Source organism: Rhinichthys klamathensis, unplaced genomic scaffold (genome assembly GCF_029890125.1).
Source record: "Rhinichthys klamathensis goyatoka isolate OS25496 unplaced genomic scaffold, OSU_Roscu_1.1 h1tg000452l_1, whole genome shotgun sequence".
Classification (NCBI taxonomy): Eukaryota; Metazoa; Chordata; class Actinopteri; order Cypriniformes; family Leuciscidae; genus Rhinichthys; species Rhinichthys klamathensis.
Window position 1 is genome coordinate 2,337,192 of NW_026606944.1, and position 24,235 is coordinate 2,361,426.

At 41.0% G+C, this 24,235-nt stretch overlaps 1 protein-coding gene across 1 annotated transcript; it reads left to right on the forward strand.

The window, feature by feature from the left end:
• Positions 1-505: 505 nt before the first annotated feature.
• On the forward strand, positions 506-13,017 carry LOC130071694 (zinc finger protein 239-like). Its single transcript, XM_056236552.1, has 2 exons — positions 506-727; positions 11,958-13,017. The coding sequence occupies exons 1-2, from the start codon at positions 643-645 to the stop codon at positions 12,893-12,895; spliced, it is 1,023 nt and encodes a 340-aa protein (XP_056092527.1). The 5' UTR covers positions 506-642; the 3' UTR covers positions 12,896-13,017.
• The last annotated feature ends 11,218 nt before the right edge of the window (positions 13,018-24,235 follow it).

Below are 24,235 nucleotides of genomic sequence, written 5' to 3' on the forward strand. Positions count from 1 at the left end.
GTTTTGAGTGTTTTTTGTCAATTCAGGTAATTTAAGGCAAGTCACCTTTATTTATATAGTGCTTTTTACGATGCAGATTGTTTCAAAACATCTTTACTGTGATAACAGGAAAATAATGCAACATAATGCAAGTTTGTTTCTGCTGTACAGCAGATCTAGAAGAAAATATAGAATATAGTCAAGCTTAAGTTCAATGATGGTTCATTTTTGTTGTAAAAAAGTTATTAATTTAGTTAATATATATATATATTTTATATATAGCCGCTCTGGAGAAAACGGTTAATGGTGTCAATACAGGCAGATCAATAATACTGTTGAATATTAAGTGTCCCCAACTAAGCAAGCCAAAAGCGACAAAAGCAGAGTCCATTAACTCTCGCTCTGACTGACTCTCTTACCAGTGCACTGAACTACTGAACTAGAGCTGATAGAGACCCACAGAGATTTAGTTTGGGTTTATTTTTCTTTGTTAATTATTCTCATCTTAAACATGGCAAACACACAGAAAAACTCCTGGTGAAGCAACTGAGATCCACGTGACTCACTATTATAAAGATAGCTTTTATTAAAGAGGAGAGTAAAGACGTGAAGATTGAAGAAACATTCAGTCTGAAACAAGAAGATACTGAGGATCAAACAAAGATGGCTTTTATTAAAGAGGAGAGTGAAGACTTGAAGATTGAAGAAACATTCAGTGTGAAACATGAAGAAACTGAGGAACAAACAGGTTGGTTTCATTCTCAAAGCTGAATTCAGTCATTTGATCCTTATTAAAAATGTCCAGCTCTACAGAAATTAATGATATTTTTGAAGAATGTCAAATGAGTTTCCTAATTAAGGTGGTTTTATTTATTCGAGTCACCTCATGTGGTCAGACATGTTGAGATCATGTGACCAGACAAATGCTAATGTTGCCTCCACCTGAGAAGATCCGACTTCCATTTGTTATTACGACACGCATTAAACTAGGAAAAATAATACAGAAATAGCATTTTACAATTACTTGTGTGACATTAAACCCAAAATCAATTTCTAATTTAAAAACAAAGAAAACCATATTACTTAATTTAAATTTTTGTAAATCAAAGCATGCAATCAGGAGTTAAAGCAAATAAAAATTCTGAGCTTGGACTTTTTTTCTGGGGCCGGGGGGCAAAAAGAAAATAATAGATTAGATTTTTAGAAAATGATTGTCCTTGAAACTAACTAGTAACGTATCTCCCTTTGCCATTAGCCCTGGACAGGCTCAGACTACAGATTATGGTGGATAGTTCGATAGTATGGTGGATAGATAGTTAGTTCGATTTTTAATTTTGGAAGGCTATCATATATTGTCTTTTCCACATTATTTGCGTTGGTGGACCGTGGTACCTCTAGGGGTGTCCGGCGGCATTAAATTGTACAAAGATTTGTACAATTTAATGCTAAATTCATTAATCTAGAGCACTTTGAGAGTTCAAAATTAAGAGCTACAACCCATGTTCAGTGTACAAATTGAACAAAATATGTCTGTTTATTGACTTGCATAGATATATACACTAAATGTCGCCTTGGCTATGGCAGTTCATTGGAACGAATGCGTCAATAGAGCCGCCATCATTGAAAAGGGGAGCCCCTCCTCTTTAATGCATAAGCGTCAATGTTGGCAAAGGTCTAACGGAAATAAAATCACCATGAATGCGATTTTCTATTTTTTTTTGGTTCGTTCCAATGGCCAGACATGTATTTATCATTGAGTCCGGAGAAGAAAATACATTCTTCCTAGTTTAGATTTCGTTTGTGTGAACATCCATACGCAGCACAAAAGTCTGAAAATCCATGAATTCGAAGTACAGGCGGAGATAGCAGCGTTACCTAGCTACTTCCTATGACAAGTCCCCTGTTCCAAGATGGCGGCGGTTTTGACGCATGCTTAGAATCCCAAGGTGACATATAGTGTGTATATCTATGATTGACTTGTACCTGAACTTTAATAGGGGCTCTAGGGCTCGTGCGCTAGAGATGTGCAGATCTGCTCTATCTTCTCCTGAATCCGCTGCTTTAAACTGAAAATTGTTTTAAAATAAAGGTTGTTTAATTCAATTAGAATATTAAGGCACTATATGGCTGTAACTAATCAAATTATATCATTTACACTGAAAAAGTAAATCGTATTAAATAAGGTAATGAGATTGTTTGTAAAATAATAATAATATACAAATAAGAAATTTTGGAAAGAATGATACTTTAAAACTAAATCGCCAGTGCGTGGTACAGGGGCGATTCTAGGATTTTCATTTTAGGGGGGCTCAGCCCCCAATGAGGGTATGAAAAAAAAAGTTTGTTTATGGTCTAATGCTCATTATTAAGTAGTTACATTCATTCATCCAGTAACATGCATATGAGAAAGTGAGGTATATAGGGGGGTTCGGGGGCATGGTCCCCCGAGAAAATTTTGATTTCTCTGATCTACATATGTGCATTTTAAGATGTTTTGAAGGCCAAAAAAATTGGATAACAATAGCTTTAAAACCATGTGCGGGCAGCTGTTTTTTTTCTCTCCTCATCAGCATCACACTCTTTTTCTCTTTGTCTTTTCCCCTCCTAAAGTTGAGCTTTGACTGATATAGGCTTTTCATTTTTGTCTGTCAGTGAAGAAAGTAAACATAGGGTCAACTGATTTGTATTAATTTATGAATAATTTTCTCAGACAAAGCTACCAGGAAAGCTATATAACTAAGTTTATTAAATTCATTCACAATATGTACACATTCATTATTGATCATCTAGGCCTAATACAGGGCCGTAGACAGGGCTTTATAATCAAAGAGGTCATAAATTTGAAGTTGTTATGGGGTTAAACATTTTTATTTCTCTGATATGTGCATTTCAAGACATTTGAAGGCCAAAAAAGGATAAGAAATAGATTTAAAACCTGCTCTCTCCTCATCTCCATCACTCTGTCTTTTCCTCAGTCTCCTGATCTTGCCCTGTCTCTTCCCCTCCTAAAGCTGAACTTCTCAAATTTTTATCTGAAGGCTACAAATTGTATTAATTCTCAACATGTACACATGCATTATTAATCTTGTATGAAAACGGCTTTGTTAATGTTTCTTGTCCCCTCACAATGACATAATTACACGTTATATAGGCCTATTTTCAGCTTTAAATGGTGAAATTAGACAAAAGTGTTTTAGTTTTCTAATTATTTTTGTCATTCTTTTAACATTTATGACCTAAAAACTGTCAAATATAAATTGTTTAGTTTAGCTACTTACATTTTCTTAACTCGCACCTGACCGTAAACTGAAGCGTCAGTCGTGCTGCTCAAATTCGCGCTCAGCGCTGACTGTGAACATAAAGCCTGCCTACTTTGATTTGATTGGTCATCTCAAATATTCTGACATTGACGAGCAATGAAATACCAATGAGGCTCAGAAGCACGCACACACACACACACACACACACACACACACACCCTGTCCTCTGTTTCTGACGTGCAGAGCGCTTGGCGCTGCTGCGGATTGAAGATGAAGAACACTCTGAATCTGATTATAACAAGACTGAAGCGAATACGAATGTGTGTAGCCTACACTTAATCACAAATGTTTAGGGGGGCTAGGCAGAAGTTTAAAAAGGGCCTAGTGACGCCTATGGTTCTGCGTGTGTTTCGCACTGGATGACGGTTGTGCCGAGAGGAGAAGTAAGAAGAGAAGAGGATGACACCATTTGCTAAGCGGGGATGTTTTAATTTTCATCCTTAACATACATTTTAAACCACAAACTACGGAGTATGTTTTGGACATTGTTTAACCTTGTCAAAGACGAACACATTATTTTGAATAACAATATTTCTTACTCCAAGTTTTAGGGGTGCTGAGCTCCTTTTTAGGGGTGCTGAAGCACCCCTAAAAAGGGGCTAGCCTCGCCCATGGCGTGGTAGCAGGTGACTGTCTTAATGAGTGAGTCGTTGAGTCATTCATTCAAACAATTCTTTCAAACGGCTGATTTATTCAGAATGAGGCGGTTGTTTATGAATAGGCAATTGAATCTTTGACTCAACCGATTCATTCAAAACACTGAATCATTAAGTAATAAAAACGCGGTTAGTGTTCCTGTGAGATGTTTGGAACTATTTTCGCTGCTGAAACAGAACAAAAACCGTCAATATTGCGTCAAAAATGTAAGTGACTTAATGTGTTTATTGGTGACTTAATTTTAATTACTTGTTTATTTAACTGTTATATAATCAGTATGACATTTTCAGTTGTGATGGTATTCAGGAAAACAGCACTCTTGGTCGTGTGATGTTGCGTAACTGCATATGTACTGTAATATGTTATAAATAAAAACACTCCACATTTTGAATTTTTGAATTTTTTGAACAGGAGTTTCTTTTATGTGCTGCGGTTATTTGTTTCGATTTCTCCTCGAGAGGCTGAAGCGCAACTTTGTTATCGTCAGTACATTAGGTAGGCCTAGGTTATATATTATTATCAACCATCAATCGCCACTTACATTAAATTAAATTAATATATATATATATATATATATTGATGTTTTAATCAGGCCATTTGTCCGGCTGGGCAAGTAAAACTCTTTTTCACTTGTTTCTTCAAAAAGTTCCACGTGTCCAGCACAAGCGTTAATGTCGAGCCCTGGCATATGTTTTCCTTGATTGGTTTTCCCAGAAGAGAATTACGTTGTTGAAAACGAAAGTAAAAGAGAGACTCAAGTTCATCGCGTTTTACTGTGATGAGAGTTCTGTGTCATTATTAAACTCAACACATTAATGATTAATCTCTCATCCAACTGCGATTAATTGGAATGTTATTTTTTTAATACTTGGCCCGCCTGACCCGAGGATATAACCGTAAACCGTGCATAACTATCGGCAAACTATACGGTTTGAGAATGGACACAGGCCGGAAACCCGCAACAGAACCGTCACGGTGGAAAATCGTGGTATCTGAGCATGTGACTATCTATCTATCCGACCGCCAAAGCAAATTTTTGTCCCGCCAAAGCCTATTTTGATCGGTCTTTGATGTAGAATAGAGACTGCTGCGCTTGACAGGGCGCGTTACGAGCAGAGAGAGCGCCCCAGCCGCGCGCGCACACGCACGCATGCACGCACTCTGACATCTTCAAACAAGAGCGCATATTAATCAAAATCAATTTACATGATAGTAAAAGCTCGGAAGACCGCAGTTTCACGTGGAGCATTTGGAGATTTTTAGAGATTAGAGACTCTATGAACAACATCTCAACACTAAATTATAAAGGCCCGTCTCATATAGACGCCTGTCTCAAATACAAGCCGGTGCAGTTCGACAGTTTGGGAAAATAAAAGCCCGGGCTATTATTTGAAGTTTTACGGTATCTGAGTTTTGTCAAGAGCCAGAGGCTCTGACGGAGAGCACTTGTAAATCGCCTACTATCTTGACCGATGCTAAAGCTAGCAGGAGTGCGGTCTTGAGCGAAACTGGCCTTAGCTCGGCCAACTGTAGCAGCTCAAACGGGGGCCCTAAGGATCATCGATGTGTCCCTAGAGGGTATGGTAAGAAGGCGAAAACGGTTGAGCCTTGACCCTTTCAGGAAGCGAACAATCAGGTTGCTTCTACCCAACGATTGCCCGGCCACAGGAGTGTGGAAAGCTGCTATGGCCGCCAAATAGACTTTGAGCGTGGAGGGGCAGCGACCCGCGTCCAGTAACTCTTGTAGAAAGGAAAGCACCAGCGGTACTTCACATGAAGTAGGGTCTTGGCTGCGGGCTGAGTACCAGAGAAAACATCGGAGAAAACAGACCACTTAAGGGCATAGAGGCGTCTTGTGGACGGGGCTCTAGTCTCATATATAGTGTTTAGGACTCTCGCTGGGAGGTCCGTAAGTTCCCGTTCAAGGGCCACAAAACTGGGGCTGAGGTTGCAAGAATGTCCTGTTCGACAAATAATAAGACAAGGTCTTATACTTGCATGTCTCAAGTGTAAAACAGTGTCCTAATACAAGTTCTTGAGGCTTCAGTTGATCTTTGCTGACGTTGTATTGATTTGAGAGAGAACCTAATACAGGTCTTAGATGATTGAAAAGACAAGGCCGCAGCCTGGCACAAACTGGTTAGCTCAGCATCTTCATGTCTGAATTTCTCCCCTGAATTCCCAAAAGCTCCAAACCGTGCGCGCACATGGCAGAGAGGTCTGTTCCCTACAACCTAGAGTTTTTAAAAACATGGTTTTAAGTAAAGTGTGATTTGCCAGGGGGGACTAGGATTTCCTTCTGGTTTAAGCATCCCTGCTTCTGCTGAATTATTTTAATCCCCACACCCCTCCCTCCACAGCTAATCAATGCTATAGGCTACTTCACCAATATCAAATATATAAAATAGAGATATGCAACAGGCACGTTTAAATGACAAACAATAAAATCAAAACCAGCGTTTCAGTTGTTCATTAGTTCCAGTGGCCCTAATGCATGCACGGCTTTTCAAAATTTCACAAAGCGTGTTGAGATTATTTTGAATGAAATATTGAAGTTTATAATTAAGTGTTTTGGCACACCACGCCGAGTGGCCCTATGCATTTTTCTAAAGTCGGGTTTTATTCTGGCATCGTGAGTTAGTGTTCGACAAACGCGGCGGAGCGTTCATTTAGATTAATTTATTTTTCTCATTATTACAGCTAAAATAACTTAATAGGCGACTCCGTAATTTTTTGGTCATACAGATAAGAGTAGAGTAGCTTACATCGTTCAAAACTGTAAACTTGTATTCATATTAGGCTAACGACAAAAACAGTATATCTGTGTCTCTGTCTCCGGGAACTGCGCGTCACAAAAATGAACCCAAAGCCACTTCAGCTCAGTCACGATAAGAAATCGGCTAGGTCTAAAGCCTTTAAATGTCTAAATATTTAGGCTAATAAATGTTATCTGATTGTGTAATCCATATGAAAACGAGAGGTACAGAGGATCTACTCAAACATGCCTAATGTAAGCGCTTCCCAATGAGAAAATGACAAGACAAGGGTGAAAATCTCACTCTAATTAAATGTAGGCTAAATCGCCCTGAATTAAAATGTAAAAACAGATCAAATAATGTATTTGTCGAAATGTTGCGATATTGTTTCATTTAAGTTCATAATTATTATATAAATGTTATTTAATTTAGCAGCATTACTACGAAGCACCGTGTTTCGATATTTATTTGAATAATAGAAAATAAAATAAAAACTTAATTCACAAATTGCATGCCTGGTTGTAAGGATCCAAAGATCCCTGTAGACTTTAATATTGAGTTGAACATTTTGTTCATGACAACAAATTAACAAGCGTTTTTTTTTCAGATTATATTTAGTTTTGCTTGGAAAAAGCTGTCCCAAACCAGTTTTATTTCATCAATTATTGAAATAATGAAATATTTAGTAATAAACTTGACAGAAATATCACTAGGCTACATGTAACTTAAATAATTTAATTCCTTCATTATCAACACTGTCTAGAATAGCGATTTAAGTGTGAATTGAGACTTCTCTTTGTGTTAAGTCAGCCTCAGACTCAGATAGCCGGTGGGGGGTTGGAGGGACAGTTGCTGGACAAAGGTGTTAATGTTCCTCTTTCATATGGAGAGTGTCGGATAGCCAGCCTGATGAGCAGGCAAAATTATTGTAAGGATACATCTGTGTCCAAATGTAGGCCCCATATCTTATTAAATTATAAATATTGTAGTTTATTTATTGTAGCCTATTTAAAGTTTTTTTCACACAAAATTTCAATTGAAGTTATTGTAAGGTGAATTCAACAAGGCATGCTGTGTCTTTGAAGGAACAATTAAAGGCTAAATAATTTTTTCGTGATTTGTATGGCTGACACGCAGCGACATATACAGTATTATCAGCTGTATGATGTGTTTTTACCCTGAAATGTTTAATTTCGAGAGAGACCCGGTGCGCGCAGCGAGGGAGACTAAATAAACTTGTTAAAAAGAGATCCAGCGCGAGAGAGACAAAGAAAAACACATGTTTTTAATTTAATTATGTTTCTTTGGACAATTTTCGTTTTGTACTGTTTTAATTGTTTAATTTAGATGTAATTTCTTTGGCAATACAAATTTTAAATATCGCAAGAATAAGATTAGCCTAGTGTTTCTTATTTTGCATCGCAAAAGAAATAAACTCTAAACCCGATGCAACCCTGTTTTAAATAAAAAAAAACTGTCCCGACTCTTTATTTAAACCTTGAAATGTTCGAACTTGGTTTCAAACTTAAGTAATTTTAGTGTTCTTTTGCATTACACAATAATCTAGCAGACTAAAGACGAGCTTCTTCATTTTCATTTTCTGACGCAATCGGCTGACAAACTTCCTTCATCAGTTTTTGTCGTTTGTGCAGCGGCTGCGGTTCTACAGGAATGTAGCAAATTTATGTTGTAATGATAATTAAACAAAACTCTTGACTTTAAATAAGTAAACAGTTATAAACAGTTACTATTTAAGCATCAAGGTGGTAAAATATAAACGCTGTAGGACAACATCGGTTAACAACATGTAGGCCTATGCTACATTGAGATTCGATCTCGGGTCGATTGAAGCTCCTCGAAGCTCGTGTTGTTGCGTTGATCACTGAGCTACCGTCTGTATGCTGTTAAAGTTGTAAAGCCTCATTGATGTAGCCTAAATGTTTTTATTGCAATGTTTTATGTTGAAATGTTTTCATTATTTATTCAATTACATTTCAGTAGCCTAATTTCAGTATTGTGATTATGAATTATTTTAGCTACGTTTCACTTGTTGAATTCATCTGCTACCAGCTTTCAATCGCTCTGAATCAGCGCGGTGTGGCAGCAGATTACGCATTAGGGAGAATAAACCGGTATAAACGAACACTTTTATGATTGTAGCGCCTCTTAGCGGTAAAAGGCAGCAAATACACCACACATTTTACCACCGCGGTGGAACGGCTGATGTGGGCATTGTCATGGCTTGCCTCGACATTTGCGTTTGAATAGCGCGCGTCCTCCGTGGGCGTGTCAGATTAACGCGTAATGAAGTGTAATGAGCTGGGGAAAAAAATACTGACAGCACTCTCTTTTCATACAGATTGCATAAACTGAGAATATTTGTTTTTTATATAAATTACTTCATTTAAAAGAAGAGAATTCAAGCTTCATAAAGAAAAACCTCTCGTGCCTGTGTGACAAGTAATCGCGGAGTTACAGTTAATCTTAGGACGCGTTTCAGAATGGACTTCACTGACAGAGAGAACGCAGAACTCGCATCATGTTTGTTTTTCTTTATTTGGTGAAAAGCACAACACTTTGTTTTTATTGTGAGTATCCACAAAAAAAATAGAAACTTAACAGGATCTAATGATGTATAACACTTAAATGTAAGATCAAAATCAACCGAGTATTTTGAGTCTCTTTTGCACTGATAAGAAAAAAAGCGAGCAGATCACGCCGGCACACAAGGTCTTTTGGGGGTCCTTGAGATGTTTTGACATGCCCTGACATTTGTGCTTTTTTCAGTTGCTTATAAACATATTAATGGCACAGGTGAAATTACACTCTATTTAGCACACACAGGGCTACCATAATATGTGAGCAACATGTATGTACATGTTTGTATTTTTGAGAGAATATTGTTTATGCATGGTTATTGAAAAAACTAAAAATTAAAGTTTCTGAAATAAAGCCACAAAACACATACTAAATATGTGTCCACAAGACTTTTGACTAATGGATGTTGTCGCCTAGAGTTTTTGCTTCAAAATGATCTGAAAATCATCCTGCCTAATCATTCACATAAAACAATAGATTGTTTAAAATTGTGAAAAAAAAAAAAATTTGTTTGGAAAGGCAATATGCGTGGCCCAACCCTCTCATGAATAATTAGGTGGATCTCACCTGAGAAGACAAAGATCCGCATAATAATGAGCCGTTCATTCAGGTGTGTCACACAAGAAAGAATGCAAGGACAATACACACACACACACACACACAGATACATGCATACATACATATATATATATATATATATATATATATATATATATATATATAATCAAAATATAAATGAAAGTCAAAAGCACATTTTTAGTCATACCTGGAAACAAATCCTGTTCAAATAGGTTATATGGGCCATTCTACAGAATTGGTTCAAAGTTAGAGTTGGAAACATCTTGAAAAGAAAATTGTCTTTTTCCATAAATGTCTTAGTAGGCCAATACATTTTATCATACATATTTCAAAGTTAAGGATTCATTATTTTGATATAGCTTGCATTGGAACAAACACTATTCTTAGTTGATTAGTTTATTGACAAAACATACTATATATTTGACATATGAGCAGAAACTGCTAACAAAAGCTTATTTGATGTCTATTTTAGAGTTAAAACTTTATAATCTATCCAAAACTAGTCATACACACAGACACACAGAAACATGATTCAAATTTAAACAGTAGGCTATTTTTGCGTTTACAGACACTATCGTTATTATATATCGCGATTAGAACAAATCACAAAAATAAAAACACTTACAGTTCAGCTCGCTCCTCGAAGTGAAAATAAACCAGCACTCGTTCTGAGGTAGGTAAATGTCCCAGGATTATTCCTCACAGCCGCGCAAGACGACAGTACATTAATCTGACTAAATAAAGTGTTTACAGAGTTTATATGGGCGTTTACACGTCTCAATGTGTTGCTTCAGATCATTAGTGTTTGAATAGCGCTCCGTGGGCGTGCCACATTAGCGGAATAATGAGATGCGAGAACGATAATGAGAACGGCAGACACATCTGTCTTTTTATATAGATTACATAAACAGGGAATATTTATTTTAGTTTTAAATTAGATAATTTAAAAGTACAAACTTAAATGATCATAAACATATATTGCTCATGTCTGGGTGAATAGTATTCGCTGAGTTTTGTTTAAGTTTAGAGACGTGCTCCAGAAAAAAAGTTCACGGACACGGAGAGGCAGAACGCACACCCTGTTTATTTTCTTTATTTTACAAAAGCACAATATTTTATTTTGATTGTAGGTGGGCACATAAAAAAGTAGACATTTAACAGTTTTTTAAAATATGTTTCATAACTCTGTATGACCAGAAATGATGGAGTAGTTTAAGTCTATTTTTTCTGCTATGTGAAAAAAATCTGCCAAAACGCACGGGTGCGTTCTTGGTCCTCAGAGGGTTAATAAGGGTAAAATGATCTGCAAACAGATCGTACCATTCACATCAAGCAAGGAAGACTAGCATGCTATGGTGCACTGCTCATTGTTGTGCAATTATTCCCCTCCTAGTTAAAAATATTATAAATCATAAGCACGCACTTCACCAACTCACCGAAGACACCAACTATCCCAGCTATTTTATCTCATGCCTCGTTCTTTTGTAACTGGTCCCTATAAGCAAACAACGTCATGTCATAAATGATAGGAAACCCAGCAACGGCGATTATTAGCTTCTCCTCCATTTTCTCGGAACTAATGTTTTGGTAGGAACTAAAGTTTACATTGTATGTTTCTCCGGAATCAGCTAGCGCGAAGGAGGTCTATATTCCGATTGGTTGTTGGCGTTTTGCCGCTGCTTGCCGCTGAACTGCGTCATAGCTCATTACCATAAAGGTGAGCTTCTTTCAACTTTCTGACTGATGCTCAAAATGCCCAAAACGCGACACCGATGGATTTGACGCTCCTTGCAGAGAAGCCAGCTTCCATTGAAAATGAATGACTTCCGGCCGCTTTGGAAGCTCAAGTCGGCGGCGGTGTGAACGTACAGTAACTCGTAGTTGCTTGTCGGGTGAGGGGTGTTGTGAATTATTTATTAAATATAGAAAATAATTGTGTCTGATCTGGTCTGTGTCTCAGTCACTACACATTCAACACCTTTTTAAAGTGGGTATAGGATCTAGTTGTATGTATGTTTTAATGTCCCATTAAACTAGGGTTAACTTTTATTTGTCTTTTTTGCCTTAGACCTGATGGCGCTGAAAGAGGAGAGTCAAGTGCTGAATGAAATAGAAGAGAAAGATCAATATGAGAATCATCATGATTTCACAACTGAAGAAAAATCTTTTAGCTGCTCACAGACTGAAAAGCCTTCATCACAAGAAAAAGCTCAAAAGACAGAAAATAAAAGTTATTTCACCTGCCACCTGTGTGGAAACAGATTCACTCAAAATGGAAGCCTTAACAGGCACATGAGGATTCACAATAAAGAGAAGCCTTACACCTGCCAACAGTGTGGAAAGAGTTTTTATCAACATAAAAACCTTGAAGTCCACATGGTAGTTCACAGGGGAAAGAAGCCGTACACCTGCCCACATTGTAGAAAGCGATTCAACCGAAAAGGAAATCTTAATAACCACATGAGAATTCACGCTGGAGAGAAGCCTTACACATGCAAACAATGTGGTAAGAGTTTTGATCAACATGAAGACCTTAAAGTCCACATGAGATCTCACACTGGAGAGAAACCCTACAAATGCCCTCAGAGTGGAAAGAGTTTCAGTCAACATGGAAACATTGAAGTCCACATGAGAGTTCACACTGGAGAGAAACCCTACACATGCTCTCAGTGTGGTAAGAGTTTCAACCGAAAAGGAAACCTTAACATGCACATGGTAGTTCACACTGGCGAGAGCCCTTACACCTGCCAACAGTGTGGTAAGAGTTTCAACCGAAAAGGAAACCTTAACATGCACATGGTAGTTCACACTGGCGAGAGCCCTTACAGCTGCCAACAGTGTGGTAAGCGTTTCAAACGAAAAGGAAACCTTAACATCCACATGAGAGTTCACACTGCAAAGAGCCCTTACACCTGCAAACAACGTGGAAAGAGTTTTGATCAACATGGAAACCTTAAAGTCCACATGAGATCTCACTCTGGAGAGAAACCCTACACATGCCCTTAGTGTGGAAAGAGTTTCAGTCAACATGGAAACCTTGAAGTCCACATGAGAGTTCACACTGGAGAAAGCCCTTACACCTGCCAACAGTGTGGAATAAGTTTCACTGTAAAAGGAAACCTTAAAAGGCACATGGTAGTTCACACTGGAGAAAGCCGTTCATACATGATCTCTATGGAAAGAGTTAGCGATAGAAAGTTACCTTGAAGTATGAGCAATCACTTATTTTATTCAGGGAGTTGAATACATTTGAGACTGCAGAAGTCATGAAAAGTTGCATTTCCTGTTGAATTTGGTGAAACCACTTAAAACATTTGTTGTGTTGAGCTGAGCTATTTCAATTACTTTTGTTTGAATTGTTCATTGCAAACAGTTGAAAGTCTGTTAATTTTGCCAATAAACCTGATTTGCAATAGGGGTTGAATAACAACTGTGTGATTTATAAATAACTACTTATTTGAATGCTATGCATTTGTTACTCAGAAAATCCTAGTTAAGATGAAATGATTTGTTCGAGTACCATTTTGTCAAATATAAAAATATATTCTGATGTGTGGCAATCTTAATATAATTTTCACTAATTTCCCCCACTTCTGCAGTGTTTTTTTTTTAAATCTTTGATTGCATTCCCTCATTACCTAAAGTCATATTGAATGTTGTTAAATACAACTGAAAATGTTGAGAGCATCATAGGTGACTTCATAAATGAATGTTGATTCCCTAAAATGTAGTCTGAAGTCACCATTATAGTGATCAATGTTCTCTTTGGTTGGGCACTTTATATCAACATAATTGAATATCAACACAATTTATATCAACATAATTGTCTTTCTGTCAGTGTAACAAAATAACTTATTTGTGCTTATTTATTGTTACAGTCATGGTCAGCTTTCATTTCAGTTGCTTGACACCAAGGCTGTAGGTCATGTCCCTGGAGACCCACTGTCCTGTTAAATTTAGATCCAACTCACCAGGCGGCAATTTTCAAGTCATCCTCAAACCCTTGATTTTCTTGTTCAGCTGCGTTTGTGTTTATAAATCCTGGTAAATAAACGGTCAAATATGTCCGTCCAGCCCATGTTTACATAGAACATAATGGAAAAGCAGTGCAGAAAATGCATTGAGCATTTCTATTTCTGCAATGTTTCAAATTAACAACATAGTAGCGCCACAACAAGTGGGTTAAAGGACAACTCTGGCGCAAAATGAACCTATGGTGTAATAACACATTGGTACCTAGTCGAGCGTTCTCTGGGATGTGTTTTCATGATAATCGAATGTAAAGAGTTTTATCTCTAAAAACTGTTTAGCTTGTAACGCTAGTATATAGGGCAGGGGTCGGCAACAGGCGGCCCACGGGCCAAATCTGGCCCATGCCGCAGCCTGAAAAGTTCTGACAGACATTCAAAAGAGTCTGTGGATCGCTAGACACACCTCTAAAATAACATCATGAAATGTCTAATATTATATTAAATGCTTCTATAGCACGAGTTAAGTTTATCGTGCAATTTATACGCGAAAATGAGTTTTTACGTGCATATGATAAGCAGTTTTTTAAAGTAAGCTTCTGTTGTTGTACGTCACACGCATCACGCACATGACCAGCGTCGGCCAATAGTGAGCCTACGTGTGACATAGCTCTACAGAATCACACTACGTTAACTGACTAGAGGCCCAAAGAGAAGGAAATGAATAGGTGAAATAAAGTCGTTATTTTTGTTTGTTTTTGCGCACAAAAAGTATTCTCGTCGCTTGATAAACTTAAGATTGAGCCACTGTAGTCACTTGGACTATTTTAACGATGTCTTTAATAACTTTTCGAGGCCGGCAAGTTCAATCCCTGAAGAAGCCTATGGACTAGTATGGAGGAGTGATCCAGCTCTCAGATTTCATCAAAAATATCTTAATTCGTGTTCCGAAGATGAACGAAGGTCTTACGGGGTTGGAACAACATGAGGGTGAGTAATTACGGACAGAATTTTCATTTTTGGGTGAACTAACCCTTTAAGATAACTATACAAATCATCTCTGAACAAGCATAACACAGTTAAATTCCAAACATTTTAATATAATAGTTGTATATAATTATATATGTGGAATTTAAAGAGAATTGTCCAATAGCATCAACAAATGCTTATTATAATATATTATAATTAAACCATATATGTTCCCTAAATAAACCATACATACTCATTTTGTTAACCTTTTCAATATATTTTTACCTGGTAATCTACAAGCCCCAATGTGAGAGCCAGTGTAGTAAATTGTATCTCACATTCACATTACTGTGAGCTGACTGGAGTGTAGTTACAATAGTATACAAGTAGTATACAATAGTTTAACATTTAATTTTTGGTTTGTTTTTTTCTTACAGTGCATTAAGGCTATACATATCAGCGTGTTCTCTGGGAATTGAACTCGCAACCTTTTGCACAGTTAACAAAATGCTCTAATCACTGAGCCACAGAAACCTTATAGCAAGAGTTGTAGTTAACATCTTTATTTTCATAAAATAAGTAAACTGAAATATAGTTGTGGCGAATTTTCATCAAGGTCATGAAAATCTGGTCCTCAAGGATGATTTCTTTGGGTCTCCATCCAGCAAAGTACGTAATGGAATCCTCAAAACGAGCTGGCAATCCTCTGGCAATCCTGTCTCCATACAAATCACACTTTCACTCCTCTGAGAGGCTTAATACCTGTCATGACAGTTACTCATTTGTCCTTGGAGTTTGTCTTTGAGAAACTGAATCTCTGCTATAGAATGCTCTAACTCAATCTCAAGCTGGATTCTTTTTCTTTGTTCAGACTGCAGCTCTTCTTTAGTTGCGCTACTATTTGGTTATTCCTCAGAATTGATAGTGAGGGTTTGATCAGCCAGAGATGGTTCATCATCTTTGTCAGCCATAAATTGTGTAGCCATTTCTTCCTCTTCATTCATGGGTGGTGGAACATTTTTAGGCACATCAGCGCTATCCTGTCTCAGGGAGTATGAATGATCTTCCAAAATTTGTCCAGTGGGAACATCATTTGTGGATAAGAACAAACCAGGGACATTTTTCCCCCCTGCAGGAAAATGACAGCTGCAGATGCGAGAATGGACACTGGGCTTCCGGTCAGCTCGTCTAAGGATAAATTCAAAATAAGCAATGTTAGTTTTATGGAAGTTACACCTTTACAGATTAAAATTACAAAGGGGGTGGGGGTGTCACGGTAGACGCATTCTCTGTTCCTTCTCGTCTCGTGTTTATGTTGTGGTATGAATGCACGTGTGTAGTGGGCGTGAGTGTATGACATCACCTGATCCGCTCCAGCTGATTCCCATCCACTTCACCAGCTGCAATCACTCTCACCACTCTACTTATACTTACCGCTGTTCTATCATCTTTGTCAGATCGTTGTTTGATGTCGTTCGTGTTGGTGTTCCGGTGTCCAGTTCCTGCCTTGTGTTCCTGTTCTTCGTCTTCGTCGCTGGGTTTCGTCTGTCGTCTCATCGTCACCACACCTCTGCACTTCATCACGGATCCTGACCACCGAAGTCCCTGTGTCACCTGTTTACATCTGCCTGTACTGCTTCACTTCTACCATTAAATTACTGTTTCACTCGCTATTGCTTCCAGCCGTTCTTCACACGCCATGACAGAACGATCTGACCAAGAAATGGAAGCAGCGAGTTCAACTCAGAGATCGATGGAGGAGTTTGTTCATCATAGCATCAGGAGAATGGATTCTCACCAGAAAGAGATCGGCGACACGGGCCGCGCAGTACAGGCTTTGGTGACGCAGGTGTCTGAGCTCACCCAGCAGATCAAACGCCTACAGGGTCCCACTGCGCCGCCCACACCTGCCGTTCCTCCCACTCCACCTGAGCGACCCTCCCAGTCAGAGCCCCGCCTTCCGGTTCCTGAACATTATGCCGGTGAGCCAGCTTTCTGTAGAGCATTTTTGACCCGCTGCACGATGCACTTTGCTTTACAGCCCCGCACGTTCGACACAGAACAGGCTAAGGTGGCATTCGTTCTCACCTTACTGACTGGGAAGGCGGCGCTTTGGGGAACGGCGGTGTGGGAGAACCAACACCCATGCTGCGCCTCGTTCCAGACCCTCGCCGCCGAGATGAGGAAGGTGTTCGACAGGGCTGTCTCGGGAAGGGAGGCAGCCAGGAGACTGGCGGAGTTGAAGCAGGGAGAGAGATCGGTCTCCGAGTATTCAATAGAGTTTCGGACCCTGGCGGCGGAGTGCGGCTGGAACGAGGAGGCGCAGTGGGATATGTTCCTGCATGGGCTGGCTGACCACGTCCAGAGGGAGATCTATGCCCTGGATCTACCCACCACGCTCAACGGGTTGGTCGACTTGGCTCTGCGGGTGGACAATCGGCTGTCGAGGGTCGAGCGCCGAGTCCTGTCCGCCCGTTCCTTCGCAGGGGCCGACCCGTCACGATCCAGCGGCAGGGACGTGGTCAGCCCCGTCTACGATCCCGAGCCCATGCAGGTGGGTCGAGCTCGGCTTTCCCGGGAGGAGAGGGAGAGGCGGAGATCCCAGGGCCTTTGCCTGTATTGTGGGGGAGCCGGACACTACGCGTACAACTGTCCGGTAAAAGGCCAAGCCCGATAGTAAGATTGAGGCTACTATCGGGTGGGATCTCCGCTAGGAAGACCTCATCATCGATTACATCTACCTCCACACTCCTTCCGGTAAAACTGAGGTGGTCAGTCCAACAGCACGACTGCCATGCACTTCTGGACTCTGGGGCTGAAGGTAATTTTATGGACCACACTTTTGCACAGAAGATTCAGATTCCCCTCAGACCCCTCACTCACAGAATTGCAGTTCACGCACTCAACGGACAAGAACTTCCCACCATTTCCCTTTGCACTGAAGACATTACCCTCACCACTTCCGGCAACCATTCTGAAACTATTTCATTCTACATCATGGACTCACCTCTTGCTCCCGTCGTCCTCGGACATCCCTGGCTCATCCTTCACAACCCCCGAGTGGACTGGCACCATAGATCAGTACTGGAGTGGAGCAAGGAATGTCATAAGTCTTGTCTCGTGTCTGCCTGTTCGTCCGTGCCTGTTTCTGTGTTTCAGGAGGAAGCAGCGGATTTGTCTAACGTGCCCGCGGAGTACCTGGACCTGAAGGAGGTGTTCAGTAAGTCTCGTGCTGCTTCTCTCCCTCCGCATCGTCCCTATGACTGTGCTATAGACTTATTGCCAGGTAAGTCTCCGCCGAAAGGCAAGTTATATTCACTTTCTATTCCAGAAAGGAAGGCTATGGAGAAATATATTTCTGATTCTATAGCAACCAAGTTCATTCGCCCTTCCTCTTCTCCAGCGGGGGCGGGATTCTTTTTTGTGGGGAAGAAGGATGGTTCTCTGCGACCTTGCATTGATTACCGAGGGCTGAATAACATCACGGTAAAGAATACTTATCCTTTGCCGTTGATGTCTTCAGCCTTCGAGAGATTGCAGGGAGCATCCATCTTCACAAAATTGGATTTACGTAACGCTTATCATTTGGTTCGCATTAGGGAGGGGGATGAATGGAAAACTGCATTTAACACCCCCAGGGGGCACTTTGAATATTTGGTTATGCCGTTCGGGCTGTCCAACTCCCCAGCAGTTTTCCAGGCACTGGTCAACGACGTGTTGCGAGATATGATCGATCAGTTCATATATGTCTACCTGGATGACATATTGATTTTTTCTTCTTCTCTCCAGGAACACGTGCAACACGTCAGACGAGTGCTTCAGAGGTTGCTAGAGAATGGGCTTTTTGTCAAGGCGGAGAAATGCGATTTTCATGCACAGTCGGTCCCTTTTCTAGGGTACATCGTCTCGTCTGAGGGAGTGCGGATGGACCCTGAGAAAATCAAGGCTGTGGTAGATTGGCCAAGCCCAGATTCCCGCAAGGCCCTGCAGAGGTTCCTGGGGTTCGCCAATTTCTACCGGCGTTTTATTCGCAATTTCAGCCAACTAGTCGCACCTCTGACTGCCTTGACCTCCCCCAGAACGACGTTCAGGTGGTCAGACACAGCGGAAGCTGTGTTCTCCAAACTGAAAGGCCGCTTTGTTTCAGCCCCCATCCTTGTGGCCCCTGATTCATCACGTCAGTTGGTGGTGGAGGTCGACGCATCAGAGGTGGGAGTAGGCGCAGTGTTGTCCCAACGCTCTTCCATAGACGACAAGATGCATCCCTGCGCGTTTTTGTCTCACCGTTTATCTCCAGCCGAACGCAATTACGACATTGGTAACAGAGAGTTGTTGGCAGTTAAGTTAGCATTGGAAGAATGGCGCCACTGGTTAGAAGGGTCGGGGGTACCTTTTATTGTCTGGACTGATCACAAGAATCTGGAATACATCCGAACCGCCAAAAGATTGAACTCCAGGCAGGCTCGGTGGGCATTATTTTTCGGTCGTTTTGATTTTTCTCTTTCATACCGTCCGGGTTCCAAGAACATCAAGCCTGATTCTTTGTCCCGCATATTTGATTTTTTCCGAACGCCCGTCTACTCCCGAGTGCATTTTGCCCGAGACTCTATTCGTCTCCACACTCACATGGGAGGTCGAATCGAGGGTCAAGAAGGCCTTAGAAGGGGTAACGCCTCCGCCTGGTTGCCCACCGAATCGCTTGTTTGTGCCGGAGGGATTACGGTCCGACGTTATCCAGTGGGGTCATAACTCCAACGTGGCTTGCCATCCAGGAGTTAATCGCACTAGTTTTTTAGTCAAGCAACGATTCTGGTGGCCACTCATGGCTCGCGACATTCACGATTTTGTTTTGGCTTGCTCGGTTTGTGCCATTGGTAAGACTTCCAATCGACCTCCTGACGGGTTACTTCAACCGCTGCCGGTTCCTTCGAGACCCTGGTCCCACATTGCGCTAGATTTCATTACCGCCCTCCCGCCCTCTCAGGGTAACACAGTCGTTTTGACTGTAGTGGACCGGTTCTCGAAGGCAGCCCATTTTGTTCCCTTACCCAAATTACCCTCAGCTAAGGAGACAGCGGTTACTGTCGTGGATTCACGTTTTTCGGTTACATGGCCTTCCGATCGACGTGGTTTCCGACAGGGGACCCCAGTTCGTGTCCAAATTTTGGCGAGAGTTTTGCAAATTACTAGGGGCGACTGTTAGTTTGTCCTCAGGGTTTCATCCCCAGAGCAATGGTCAGACCGAGAGAGCCAACCAGGATTTGGAGAGAATGTTGCGATGTTTGGTTTCCAAGAATCCTTCCTCTCGGAGTCAACAACTCTCCATGGTGGAGTACGCCCACAACACGTTGCCAGTGTCGGCTACGGGCCTATCTCCGTTTGAGTGTAGCGTAGGTTACCAGCCACCAATTTTTCCCAGTCTGGAATCCGAGGTCGCGGTCCCCTCCGCTCACGCCTTTGTTCAGAGGTGTCACCGTACCTGGACTAGAGCCCGTGAGACTCTAATCCAGGTGGGGGCGCGCACTAAGGCTAAGGCCGATCGCCACAGGTCGAAGCCTCCCGTATACGTCGTTGGTCAAAAAGTGTGGCTTTAAACCAAGAACATTCCTCTTCGCTCCGTATCTAATAAACTTGCTGCCAAATTTATTGGCCCGTTTACTGTCACCAAGATCATTAGTCCGGTGGCAGTCCGCCTCAAATTACCTCCCGCGTACAGGAGGATCCATGCCGCCTTCCATGTGTCTAAAATTAAGCCCGTGTTTCATTCTCACATTAATCCGCCTATCCCGGTTCCTCCCCCACCGCGACTCGTAGATGGGGAGACCACGTATTCGGTTAATCGTATACTGGACTCTAGGCGGAGAGGACGCGGATTTCAGTACTTGGTGGACTGGGAGGGTTACGGTCCGGAGGAGAGAAGTTGGGTGCCTGCTAGAGACATACTGGATCACTCCCTCATCGATGATTACAATCGACAGGGTAGGGAGTCTGGGAACGCCAGGAGGCGTTCTTAGGAGGAGGGGTACTGTCACGGTAGACGCATTCTCTGTTCCTTCTCGTCTCGTGTTTATGTTGTGGTATGAATGCACGTGTGTGGTGGGCGTGAGTGTATGACATCACCTGATCCGCTCCAGCTGATTCCCATCCACTTCACCAGCTGCAATCACTCTCACCACTCTACTTATACTTACCGCTGTTCTATCATCTTTGTCAGATCGTTGTTTGATGTCGTTCGTGTTTGTGTTCCGGTGTCCAGTTCCTGCCTTGTGTTCCTGTTCTTCGTCTTCGTCGCTGGGTTTCGTCTGTCGTCTCATCGTCACCACACCTCTGCACTTCATCACGGATCCTGACCACCGAAGTCCCTGTGTCACCTGTTTACATCTGCCTGTACTGCTTCACTTCTACCATTAAATAACTGTTTCACTCGCTATTGCTTCCAGCCGTTCTTCACACGCCATGACGGGGGAAATCACACAATAAAATATTTGTATTAAATTCGAATGGAGTTTTTCAGCATTTACATTCATCTTCTTCATTGATCTGTCCACGTTTATATAGCACATTAAATATAGTTAACATTTACTACTAAAATAACAAAGATTAATATCATTGTTACCTAATGCCTTAAAGGGATAGTTCACTTTGAAATTAATTTTTGGTATGTTTTAGCTTACCTCAAGGGCATCCAAGATGTAGGTGTCTTTGTGTCCACAGTATTTTCAATTTTGTTATTTTTAGGTCAAACCGTTCTTGTCTGTCAGTCATATAATGCTGGCCTATGGGGTCCACCTCAAAGAGCATGCACAGAGAAGTCCAAATTAAACATGATTTAATGACTCGTAAATGTAAGTACACATTGATGGCCTAAGACACGAAACGAGCGGTTTGTGTGAGAAAATGAACAGTATTTATATTGTTTTTACCTCTTGTAATCACAGTCACGTCCAAGTACTCTGATGGCGCGGGCGCCTCTGTCTGCGCAAGCGCCGGAAAGCCCCGGAAGTGATCTCTCGCGCGTTTACGCCACTCATTGTTTACACAGAGATTTCGGACGTTTTACCTTTCACTGTGAAGATCTAAACATATTTAGATATACAGGAAATCGCAATGGAAGACGATTTCGGAAAGAAATTAGAAAAAAAGAGAGATTTTACGTTAAAATCACCAGCACCCGCGTTGTTGATTAGCCAATCAGTTCTTGTTCTAATTCCAATCATCACTAAAATGTACAATAACTAAAAAATCATCTGTGCAATGTCTACTTTGTATGTATGATTTTCTTTCATAATGTTGTAATTCATAATTGTTGTGTTCGTAATGTTCTGTTTAAAAATGAGTACGTTTCTTAAAATCCTAATATGGTTAAGGCAAAGATTTAAAATTTGTAATGGATCATTAGCTTCCCTGTTTTTTTAACAGGTACTGACAGGGAACGCGACAGGAATGCTGACCCAGTGTCTCCCAAAGAACTGGGAACTTGTAAAAAAAAGAACTGATTCTATAAAAAATCAACTATTTACACATTTACATATTTAGTCCTCCTCTCTACAGGCCTACACTGGGAGCATGTATTGGGTGTATAAGTTCTCCAGGAGTAGGAGATTTCCACACCAGGCAGGGTCTTTGAGGATGGACAGGATGATTGCTTCCTTTGTGGTCCACACCACAAAGTAACATAACTCACGGCCAGTGATGTAGAGCTGTCCTTGGACCTGGTGCCAGTATGGGTGATCCTCTTTCAAGACGTATGATCCACCCTCCATACGTAGACAGAAAGATGATGACTGGACTGCCTCTGTGATGGTCATGTTTCTCTGGCTGTGTGGACACTTAACTTCCAGCTGGGCAGATGGCTCCACAAGTCCATCAGGTGATGCTCCCAGGATACCTGACTCACTCACAAAGAGACCAGACTCGAGCACCTCCAGCTGACAGGCTTGCTCAAAAGCTCTCACCCCTTCAGCCTCGTTCACTACACCCCAGTTGACAGCCTTCACTCCATCCAGGTTGTTCCCCCCAAGCACCCTTTTCATGAGGGATGGCCATGGAGTCGATGAGCGCCGTGACAACAGCACAGCACCAAAATTGCTGGCTGTCAGTCTACCCTGCCTGTGCAACTGCCACTGGGGATTTCGCCGCTGTCCACGGTGGCTGTCTGGATGGCAGCTTGCTGGTCCTTTGTCAGTCGCATTCAAGCAAGAATTGCCTCAAGCCCCCGACCCCCATGCTCCTTCACCAGCTCCGGCACAGTGAGATTGACCTGATGTTGAGGCCGTGGCTCTGGCTCAGGTGACAACAACCATGCCATGCCAAACTGTGTGCCCCTCAACGCAGTCCTGAACCAGTCCACATCCTCAGAGGTGATGTCTCTGGCCAGGGGGTTGTATGTTGCCTCACGCTGTGGGTAAAGCTCAGACACCGGCTGGATGATTTTGGAAGATTGAGGCCTCTACTACTGGCACTCCACATCGGTTGAACTGATCTCCCACATGGCGAAAATGACCAATGCTGCAGCATGGCTACATTTAAACTCTCCCCGTGCACAATCACAGGCAGAGCTAATAATAGTGCTGTCATCTCCCATGCAGACCTGTAAAAATAAAATAGCATACCATTTCTTAGAATGCTGTAATATATTTAATTAGCAGCAAAACATGAATGGGGAGGATATATGTACCAATTAGTGTTAGTGACGTTTGTGTATCAGCGGTCTCTGAACAGCAAATGATACACCATTTAACATTAACCCTCTGGGGTCGGCAATCAAATAAGCTTTTCTTCGCCAATTTCTGCTCATATGTTAAATATATAGTATGGGATGTTTTGTTTTAAATAAAGTAGGTATATTGAATTATCAACTAAGATGTTATTATAGTGTTTGTTCCAATATTCAAACTAATAAATCTTTACCTTTGAAATACGTATGATAAAATGTATACTTTTTACAAAGAAAGATTACACTTGAAATATTGTTAAAATTGTAATTGTTGTTGTAATTGTAACCTTTTTAATAAAATAGCAAATATATTTACAAGGTCGATGTAAACAAAATCTTAATATGTCAATATACGCCTTCTCATTAAATTATTTTTATTGTGTTTTATTAGTGACAAATTTCGGGAGAGGATATATTCCAAAACTTTCTGAAAATACAGTATGGGAATTAACTGCACAATTACTAGAATGATGATTTTCACATCATTTTGAAGCAAAAAGTCATGTGGACGCATATTTAGTATGTGTTTTGTGGCCTTATTTCAGAAATTTATTTGAGTTTTTTCAATAACCATGCATAAACAATATTCTCTCAAAAATACAAACATGTAGATACATGTTACTCACATATTATGGTAGCCATGTTTGTGCTAAATAAAGTGTAATGACAACTTTGTCATTAATATGTTTATAA